The 10,819-nt window shown below is 36.3% G+C and overlaps 1 protein-coding gene across 2 annotated transcripts in view; it reads right to left on the bottom strand.

The window, feature by feature from the left end:
* CNST (consortin, connexin sorting protein) overlaps positions 1-9,398 on the bottom strand; it is a 47,703-nt gene extending 38,305 nt beyond the window's left edge. The window contains exons 1-2 of one of the 2 annotated variants that reach the window (XM_031060511.1): positions 9,300-9,340; positions 7,019-7,040 (exon numbers count right to left, since the gene is read on the bottom strand). In XM_031060511.1, coding sequence (XP_030916371.1) covers positions 7,019-7,040; positions 9,300-9,302 — 25 coding nt within the window. In that variant the 5' untranslated portion in view covers positions 9,303-9,340. Of the gene's footprint in view, positions 1-7,018; positions 7,041-9,299 lie in introns of both variants that reach the window. The other variant, XM_005416236.3, reaches the window with a different exon arrangement.
* Positions 9,399-10,819: the final 1,421 nt, after the last annotated feature.

Raw genomic sequence — 10,819 nt, 5'->3', positions numbered from 1 at the left:
GAAACACACATGCATTTGAACAAAGTGTTTCCTATTTGATTGCGAAAAATGAGAAAAGATGCTTTTGAGAAGTGATATTTGCTGTAGAGGAAGCTGACATTCTGATGGAAAATGTTAACTCACTTCCTTTGAACATTTGGCTGAAGCGATAGTCCCTCTGTAGCTGAGAAGCTGGAAAGCACAACATTTCTTGGTCTATTGCTTGAAACTCAGTATTTTTCCAAATAAAAGTAGCCCTGAAAATCTATTCCTTTCTACAACCCTTAGGACTCCTTAGAGAATGAAAACCCAAAAACAGCTAGTTCAAGGAATTTAGAACACTCTTGCCCTTGATCTTTTAAAAGTATTTCCCCTCCCACCCAGATGAAATTTTTTATCTTCTTGATTTTCAATGCTGCTATTTGCAATTCCTCTTGAGTTTACCAAGTCACTAGGCAGGTATCAAAGTGAATCTAAATCCTGTGAGAATGAACTTTAGCTCTGTCTAAAAACAAAAGTAGAAACTCTTATTTATAAACAAAAATGAAATTAAAGTCCCTTGTGATTTAAAGTATATTTAAAAGACCATTAACATGCTGTTCCTGTATTTACTGTTTTGCCACAGAAATGAATTGTAAACACAAACAACATGTTAACACAAACAAACATAAAAAATGTTTGTTTCTTCATAGGTCCATTTTTCCTCCCTTCACTGGTTGCCCAAAATTGAAATAAAAGCAACGCTGAGTAGAACTGTGCTGACCTTTGTTAAAGGTGTTTGTTACTTGTTATTTGATGAATAAAAGTGCTTCAGTTGCCACACAGATTCATACAATTGGGACATGTAATCATGGTGATTATAGCACAAATAAAAAATAAAATGGAAAATACTTGTCCAGTGGCTAAAAGAAAAAGTCTGTATTGAAAAAATTACTTGTATGTTTGTTTGCTTTAGGACAAACAGTAGAGAAATTGCTTCAATTTTACAAGGCCCACGCTCGTCAGTGCTCCCTTTCATGTACTTCATACAACTTAATATAATTTTGATAACTTTTTCAGTTGCTCACTTTTTTCCATCTATCTATGGAAACATAACCTTAAATATAGCTGTTTGGGAAAAAAAAAAGTAGTAAGAAATGGGACCACTCCTGACCTGTCATGGCTAAAATTTGAAGAGGGCATTAAAACCAAACAAAAATCACAAACACTACCAGGCCCCTTAACCTTTCATACTAACTCAGCTCCTTTATCCTGAACAGTTGGTGGGCTCTTTGAATGTTTACTGAACATAGAGTGTAGTATTTAATTTACTGATCTTGGATGTATCTTACAGAACAATCCAGGTCATAACGTTGTTTCTTCTGACATTCAAAAAGTTTACAGTTAACTGATTTTTTATTCCATTTGATTGGCTTCATATAGCTTTTCTGCCAAAGACACTATTTCCCTCCCTCATTCTCATGCCATTTATTTTTCTGTGTTAATTGAAGAACAAATTTAATATTTTAATTCTTTGAAAGTCAGCTTCCCCACTATATCACCAACACTGCTCTATTCAAAATGAATGAGCATTTCAGATTGGTTTCCAGTGTTGCTTCTATGCAATATTTTCATTAACTTTGATGATAAATGACAACAGCAGTATAGTCTGCAGTTAGAAGCAGTTATAAGCATTTTTGAGGATTTAATTCAAAATTAATTGTAGCAATAAGTGCTCCAAAAGGAATAACATAAAATTCACTAACACAGACTATCTGCAAACTTTTGGAATAAATAAGCACATCTATCTGAAATAGGAATTAACCAGTCATTTTGTTATGATGAAGAGCATCTCAAAGAGATACCAGACACAAAACTGACCATGAGTCCAAGCTTTCTTTTTCTCCTGAGATATAATACAGCAAGTGTTCCATGCATAAGAGAATTCATTATGTTCTACTAGGCACTATTCAATTACAATCATGGGGAGTTTTTTGTGCACCATATACGCAGAAGAAGATGCACACAAGAGAACCTGGATCCCAGCAAGAGAAGAGTTTTAGAGAGGAAGGGTCAGCACTTCATCTGGCAATAGCAATTCAGTCTAGAAAAGGTCTCTATATAAACAACCAAACAGGCTGTCTAGAGATGTGGAATCCCCATCATTTTAAAGGAGAAATCCAGCAAGTCTCAGGTTTAAGGACAGGTAAAAAATAGACACTAAGTAGTATTAAAGGAATTTGGTTTTCTTTATTGTTGTAGGGGTTTCAGTATCTTCCCCCCCCCCACCCAAAACAAACCAAAAACCAAAAATCCAAAATTTATTCCATGAAAATGAAGTTTTAAAAATCATTATGTTTACAGAGTTGGTGCTTCTACCATTAGAACAAAAAGAGGAAAACTGCAGAAACACTAAAATTTAAAGAATAGCTAAACGTAATCCATATATTTCTTAAGAATTAATCTGTTGATCTTTCTGATAGCTGGTGTAAAGATACTATCATTTAAATATTCTCTTGTGATGCATCTCTTTTCATATTGATAAATAATCTTCTACAAATTAATAAAAAACAATGTGAAAACGATCACTGCCCATTAACATCCACATAGAAGGAAAAAGGTTGACCCCATTCTATGAACATTAATACCAAAATTAAGATTCAGTGATGGGGGAGAAACTCTAAATGACTCAGTATCTACATGACTCTATGTAAAAACTACATACAACATAGCATTATGAGTTCATTAGCTTGCAAGAAAAAGGACAATGTCTACTATGCTGTTACAGGAGCTAATAAACAAAGAGCACATATGTTCTTTAGAGAAGTGCAAATGCAACTTCTCTACAACAGTTTGCTTTTTCATCTAATGTGGAAGCCAAGATACACCTACAGAAGCCTGGACAGAGTGCCCTTGTAGCCAAGATACACCTACAGAAGCCTGGAATATTATCACCAGAGTGCCCTTGCCTCACCACAACAAGAAAAGTCCAAGTTGCTGAAGATATGCTTGACCAGCACAGAATTTGCTACAGAAAGAAATAGCAGCAGACAAAGGTGATAGGCAATTCATGTTCCTGTGATCATCTCACAAAGCCAGACCAATTCCAGCTAACAGAATTCTGCTCTGCATTGTGTTTTATGTGAAACATAATAGTTGGAATGCTGCTGTTTCTAAAGGAAGGGAAAAAAAGATATTCATATGTATGCTTCCATTATCCAACCTGACACCTCTGCAGAAAAACACACCCCATGCTGTTGTGCTGTCTTATAGCATGGACTCACTGGAAGTTTATAACTTCAAAAGACAGACTGATGTACAACCCTTTTACTGGGCAGCCTCACCATGAGAGAATCTCATTAATGTCCTCCTGTTCAGTTTGCCCTGCTTGGCTTGGGAAAAAAACATACTAGGGGTAAAAATATCTTTCTATGTGCTTTCTTCTTCTGTGTCAGATACACAGATTAAGAGGTCTATTTTTTCAAATGCATTAAGTCTGCTTTCCTTCAAGAAGTATTCAGATACCAGGGTGGTTTATCTAATTTAATTGAATTTACAAAAATGTCTGAGCACGAACACTTCGGTGGTTTTGTACTTTCTGACACTGAAGTGACATTTCTCAAGTGGCAGTGGCATTTAAAGGCACAACGATCTTCACATCTATAAAAAGCAGGAATAGTGAGGTTTAAAGAGGAAGTTTCACATGCTATTTTCAACTTCTAAGCTTCCTAGTCATACTGCTTATTCACAGTTTTAATAAACAATGATAAACATACTGCCAGGCATACTCTACTATTCCACATTTAACATTACTTAAAAAATACGTTTCAGTCATGTAGCCAAATACAAGAGGTTTGTGTGGAAACAAATAGTAGCTTTTAGTAGAACATATGACAGTTCTCAAAAATTTCACACAAACAACCTCTTTGTCAGCACTCAAAACACACAATGATGAGTCCCCCAAGTGTTTGAAAAATTTTGGGTTTCAAGCTTCACTAGAACAAATTTGACTAAAGTTACAAGAACAAAAAGCAACCTCACCATTTGATGTGTTCAATTTTTTTTTCTTGTCTGCAACAAAACACCAGAACATGTCTTAGGTAGAGAGATGGTAGAAGAGTCAGTAGACCAAACTGCTTTAGGAGAATGGAGAACTCTCATCACTGCAGCTCTTTTATAAACAGTCTAGACAAATGCTATTCAGGAATAACCTATGAGTAACTGCTCTTGCCTTGGGATGCAGGAACCTCCTTTTAAGTCTTCTGAAAAGTAGTAATTTGCCTTTTTTGATTTTTAAATTTTCTTTCTAATTGAAGAACTCTACGATTTTTGTTACACTTCAGAACATGTGCACAAGTTTGATTACAAAGCATAACAAAAATGAAAAGCTTCCTACTAGACAAATTTATGCATATTTTCTAGGATAGGTACTTTCTCCTTACAGAAAAAAAAAAACCCAAAAAAAAGTCCTGCAAATCCACGGACTGTATTTATGAGAATTAACCAGCTCAACTCACTCTTATCCAAATCTTTACTTTCCAAGGACCTGAGAAAGCTGTTGGATCCTACCATCTCATAAAAGGTTGCGAAAAAACATACGATATAAAATCTCTCATGATCTCAGGCAACAATTTTAAACATATACAAAAAAGCAGAAATGACAGAAAAGATCCCTTGAAATCCAAAGAAGAATGAGGCAATTCTTCTCAGTTGCCTAACTGAAGAAAGAAGAATGTTCAAGACTTTCTGAGAATTACATTTCATAGTAAGACTGAAGTCCATAATTTTTTATATGGATGAGGGACAAGCAAGTTTTATAGCCCTCATCAACACACTGGAAGTTAGTATTAAAAAATATTCAGTGAGGTCCTAAATCATATCAAGGCCAGAAGCAACCACAAGTAGAATAGAAAGCTGTCCATAAGAGTTATGAAACAATTCTTTTCCATAAGTATTACATACTTGCAGTCCCTCTGTTATCAAGCCTGCAGGTCCAACCAGAAGGTTAATTAAGAATAGAGCTAATTGTTAGTGCTTTAATAATTGTCACCATTAGAAAATCAGAATACCCAGCAGCTTTACTAAAGTCTTGCACCTATTTGCCTTTTATTTCCAAAAGGAAGAATGGTCTAGTTTCGACATTATTCAGTGTCAGATACAAATGAATGAGATCAAATCCCTTCTGTGCTCTGAACCTCCTCCATGAAGTCATCACACTGTTACATCATCTGTATTGCACTTCTCAACCACAAAGTCCTGATATACCTCACAGGGATGTAGCAAAGATTAATACAATGAGAGATTATGAAATAAATATTTCATACAAGGACTGTAAGGAGGTACAATACATTTAATCTGGCCTTTTTTCTTCTTTCTTCTTTTGGCCCTTAAATGCATGAGCAAGAACTTAATCATGTATGAGCTGTAAGAGATCTATGTTAAGCAATTCACAACCCCCAAAAAATTAATCACTGGTGTAACTGGACTGAAGTTAATGAAGCTGCAACTACTTAACCCCAGTGGTGAATTTAGCCTTGAGTGCTGTTTCAACTCTCCCCCTTTCAACAGGAAGTTATTATGGTAAATTCATTTTGGCTCTAATTGTGTAAACAGATATTGGCTATATGAGCTGTCTCTAACAATTTACACATACTTTTGACTAATAGATCTTAGAGAGGTTTTCTGAAGCACACAGTTACCAGTTTCTCCTTACAGAATTTGAATGCTTGCAATACTTGAGCCTCTAAACAGAGATCTAATTTGTTTCAGATCAGCTTTTCAAAAAACTATGATCAAGGTCGCTTTAAGTTGTTTCTATTTAAAAAAGGTCTTTCCATTAAAAAATCCCCACTATCACAAACATTAGCGAAAACTCAGTACTGTAAAGTGGTAAAAACTAATCTCACTTAAAAACCAAAGGGAGATTGTTTCAATGATTCCATGATAGAATAAGTTTAACAGCCCATAGAAAAACTGAATGACTATTACTTCTCCTTATGTTAATGATGTTATATTACAATATTAACATAGCAGACTTCAACAGTCTTCCAGGAGAAAAAGAGAAATCCAGGTAAGAAACTAAGCAGCTCCCAAAACAACATTGGATAAAGAGTAATTTTATATGCCAATTCTTGCTAAGATCAAGTCTTCCTAGGATCAAATGTGTAAGCTCTGCATGGTGTAAGTCACTTTACAAAATAAAGACATGAGTCAGTGAAAATGCCAAAATATTGCTGAACAACTGACAAATGTGTAATTTCAGGACAAGATGCACCTTAATTTGTTTATTTTGCCAACTGTAGAACTGTAAAAACAGAATGAACGACACCTGAACTGTAATCCAGGTCCAGATGAAATGTTGGTATGAAGTGATAAGATCCTCATGCCCTCACTCAGAGGCTAAAAGCACACAAAATTCCAAGTTATAACCATTAAGAAAGAACCTCCAAAATGTACATTATGAATTTCCACATTATTTCAGTAACATATTCATCAAGTGAACTTAAAAATCTTCTAACATGTTCATTTTACCAAGATAAAATAACTACCACAATTAGTTTTAGGTTCTTTCTTTTTTTAAAGCTATTCTGAATTAATCTGAACTTGCCTTCCAGTGTAACATCAATGCTCCAAACAAAAAACCCAAGAAAATCATTGGCATGGACAGAGAAAAGCAGTGCTAAAGCTCACATTCTAAGGCCACACATTAGCAATTCACTTGGGACAGGTGGAGCAGCGTAATGGAACAGCAGTGGAAAAAACTTCACACTCATGCTAAGCAGCTCTGTTCCTAAAAAGCAAGCACACAACACAGCAAAATTTGTCTACGGGAATCACTGGCACTAGCAGCGTTTCACTTTTTTTATCAGTTAGCCAGACAGTTTCAAAGACATCACAGTTATATTGTAAGTAGATTAATAAGAAAAAAACAAGTAAAAAAATCTTTGGTGTGACAGGCTCTCGAACAAGGCAACATTTCTAAAGCCTTCTGGATAAAGACTTATGATGAGATAGACACAAACACATGCTGAGTGAATTTAAGTCAGTAGAACATGCTCACCAGAATTCAACGAAGAGAAATTCTGAGAGAAATAAACAGAAAAAGCATCTATTGAGTGTTTTCGCTCCTCCCCACAAAGGTTTAATAGAGCTTTTTTTTTTTGCATGCACACAAAAAATATTTGCAGTAAATTTAGTGCTGATGAAAGATGCCAGATTGATAGCCCTAGGGACTGAGATTCTCTGTACACACAAAGTACAGAGTGAGAAATTTGTAACCCTGCCAAAATGCCTTATAATACACAGCTTACGCAACCATCTTCACACTACAAAACCCTTCACCCTTCCACTGAAAATGTAAAAAATATTGCTTAGTGTTCATTAGAAGGGAAATAAAACATGGACACTGTTGTTAGCATCAACAGGGACAGAATTCAAGGCACCAGATAATTTTTAAAATGTTTACTTTTGTTCTGAATGGTTCTTTTGTCAGCTGTGAACTTTGCTGCAGTGTTTGTAAGGCTGCAAAGTCAATCTGCACCTGGTATGAAAAAGCTTTCCTATTAAACACCATGGTATTACATAAGAAAAATAGCAAAGGAGTGGTTTAACTTTTTTATTCAAATAAGCTTATTCTAGCATACAGGACTTCACACCTAGTGCTCAGAAACTATCTCAAAGGAGAACTGACTTGATAGTTTCACTTAATTGGTACCTAGGCAGTCACTCTCCAGTGATCTGCACAATTGATCTAACAGACTTTTAATGGACAGCAACTCCCTATTAATCAGGTTTTCAGTGCTGGGCTGGAATCTACACTGTCACATGGAGCAGGCGAGCGTCCAAGGAACCCGGGATTCTAATTTCCCTTGCTACTAATAGCTTGGCCAAACTGCAAAAATCCCCCCACTCCCTAGCCACTGTCCCCCATCCAAATGTCAAGCCATTTTTAATTGTCAACAGAGGACATGGAGGAAAGCAGTTAAGTTAAGGTTTATAGACCGTAACAGCTCTAAACACAAAAATGCCTGACCTCCTTATAAAGGCAGACTTCTGCTCCAAAGGAAGATGTCCAACACAACCCACAGGCTGCAAACTCACTGGATCTCAAACCAGATTGTGGCATAGGATTAAATGCTACTTTAGTTCTTGGGAGATTTCCTTTGTGCACATATGGGCTAGGAGCGGGGGACAGCAATGGCAAGAAAATATGACAAAAGAATGAGGTTACTCTCTGATAGATTTTAAAAGAGTAACTCTTCCTAGAGACTCTTTTCCTGAGTGTGCAGTGCTTAGAGCACTTTTGAAAAAATCTCTTACCACTCCTTCTACTACTTTCCTTGGTCACCAACCAAGCATTACAACAAAATTATTGAAGTATGCTTAACAAAATAAATGAATTCTGCAGCATCCTGCATCTCAGCAAAGCAGAGACATTCTGTCAAGCATGTAGCAGATTATTTTATTTTCACATTACTGAAGCAAATAGGCTTAAGTGATTCTTTCAGCTCTATTGTAAGAGCTTCTTTTATTTCTGTTGAAAGCTTTTTCTAAAAGTCACATTAGAGGTGGTATTTGATAACATGTAAACCTTTCAAATTTAATCTGTATTCTGAGTCCTTAGAGGAGACTAAGTATCCACTAGGAGGACAAGGAAAAAATACCATCATGCAAATTTCCATTGACATACTCATCAGGTTCTTTTTGTGGAAGATAGAAATTCTGCCAAATTTGTACTTAAAATGAAGCATGGGCACAAGAGTTTGAAAAATTGAGATCAAGATCCAGGTACTTCTGCAATTTTCACTGTTACTTAGACACAATTGCCGATACTTACTATGGCTAAGTGGCTGCAACATAGCAAAATAATAGTAAAAGACTAATGTTATAATATTAACTTGAAAATTAAGCTTTAAATTCAGCCAAATAAAGGTAAATGCAAAAGGTATTTAGAACCATTGAAAAAAAAATCAAATCTCTTTACTATCCTTTTAACCCATACAACAAATGAGCTCTTTTGGTTCAAACATAGAATGGAATCCAATAGAACAGGTAACCCTCTTGATTCCCTCTGATTTATTTCAGGAAACAATAATTAGAAGGAAACAATTCCAGAGCACTCAACAATGCACATAAATTACAAAGGCATAAGGCTGTATGAGGTAAGACTGTAAATTCATATATTTGCATGTGGTGATAGCTGGATTAAACTAGAAAACATATATCACAATCAACCATAATGTAAAAATAACTGTTCAAGTCTCCCTGTGATACACTTCAATATATTAAACAATTTTCTACATTGTAATTTCTAAATAAATTTTAAAAAGTAAAAGACTTACCATTTTCCTATGGTTTCATCAGTTTGTCAAAGATAATGAGCAGGTCATAAAGAGGTAGTCCTTTATGCATGAAAGACTCAGCATATATCTAGCAGTTCTAGCAGGGGGAAAAAAAATCAAACCATGAGTTTAGCCCATAGAGACATGTGGTTCATCCAGGCAAGTACTAAGCTAACATAAATGAAGTCGTGAAGAAATGTGTATAATTTGTATGAAGACTTGTCAGGGCATTTTGTCATTTGGCTTTTATTAGTAAACACTCCTTTGAATAATCTCAGTTGCTCTGAACAGCCCATTCAAAGATGACCGTAGCACTCCTGAGTCCTCCAACTGACAACAAAAACTTCCAAAATTCATTAATTGAGCTTAAAACTATAGCTAACTTTTCTGTGGCCATAGCTGTCAATAAATTTTGATAAGGAATGCTGAATTAGGACATTACTAGACACTTGCTCTAAGAAAACCAAGTTCTGATTGATGTTCTAAAAGTCCTACAAATTACTGAATTATCAGACTAATTAGTAAGAGAGGAAAAAAGCTATTAAAACATAAAGTCCAGTTTAAAAATGGATTGAGGTCTATCCCATCATCCAGCAGGACAATCTGTCCATTTCCCTTAAGGCACAGGGAAAACTATTACAGCACTCAGTATAAAAAAGCTGAGTATTTAAAAATAAACTGCAGAGTTGAAGGACTGCTGCATTTGCTAAGGCATTTTTCTAAATTCAGCCCAGCCGCTCTTCATGCCACATGTAGGTCTCCCCAAAACACAACAACAAAGGCACAATTTTCCATCCCAATTTCTGGTTTTGGGTGATATACCAAACAAAACGACTTTGGCTAGTACGTAGGGAAGTGTCAATTTCTCGACAAAACGACTTTGTTTAGTAAGTAGGGAAGTGTCAATTTCTCAATTCAAGCAGAGAAACAAGATACAAGAAATTAAGCAATTTGCAGGAAATCATACAGAAAGTCTACTTCTGAACCCTTAATTTGAAGACCTGTGATTGCCAGATCTCTCTTGCCTTCTGCACAAATGAGACAGGGAGCAGGGAAACACGTTTGGAAGAATTCTCTCTCCCTTCCCCCATCACACTGCCGCCACTCACCTGCCACTGAGAGGTTTTGGCATAGCATCCCTGAAGGATGAACGCCACTTTGGCAAAACTTGAAAACGTCTTGAAGATGATCTTAAAATTATTTCTCATTCAGGTACTGGGACGTTGCCGAAAGGACAACGCCACTGCTATCGAAAATGACAGGTTTCGCCTAAACCGTAATTGCAACAAGGTATGGAGTAGAGAGAAGCCGGCAGGGAGCGATGCCGGAGATCGGCCGGAGCAGAATCCTGCACCTGCTGAGAGCGGCAGGGCGACACAAACAACCGAGTCCCGAAGTGACTATTTAGCTGCAGACGCGGAGATCAAAGACTCCCGTGAAACACCCAGGCAAACCTCAAACTAAATACGTAGCTCCTGGGACTCCACCGACACACGGAGCACACACATCGTTCCACGGGC

The sequence above is a fragment of the Geospiza fortis genome, unplaced genomic scaffold (genome assembly GCF_000277835.1).
Source record: "Geospiza fortis unplaced genomic scaffold, GeoFor_1.0 scaffold41, whole genome shotgun sequence".
NCBI classification, from domain to species: domain Eukaryota; kingdom Metazoa; phylum Chordata; class Aves; order Passeriformes; family Thraupidae; genus Geospiza; species Geospiza fortis.
This window is presented reverse-complemented; position numbering and strand designations above follow the sequence as displayed.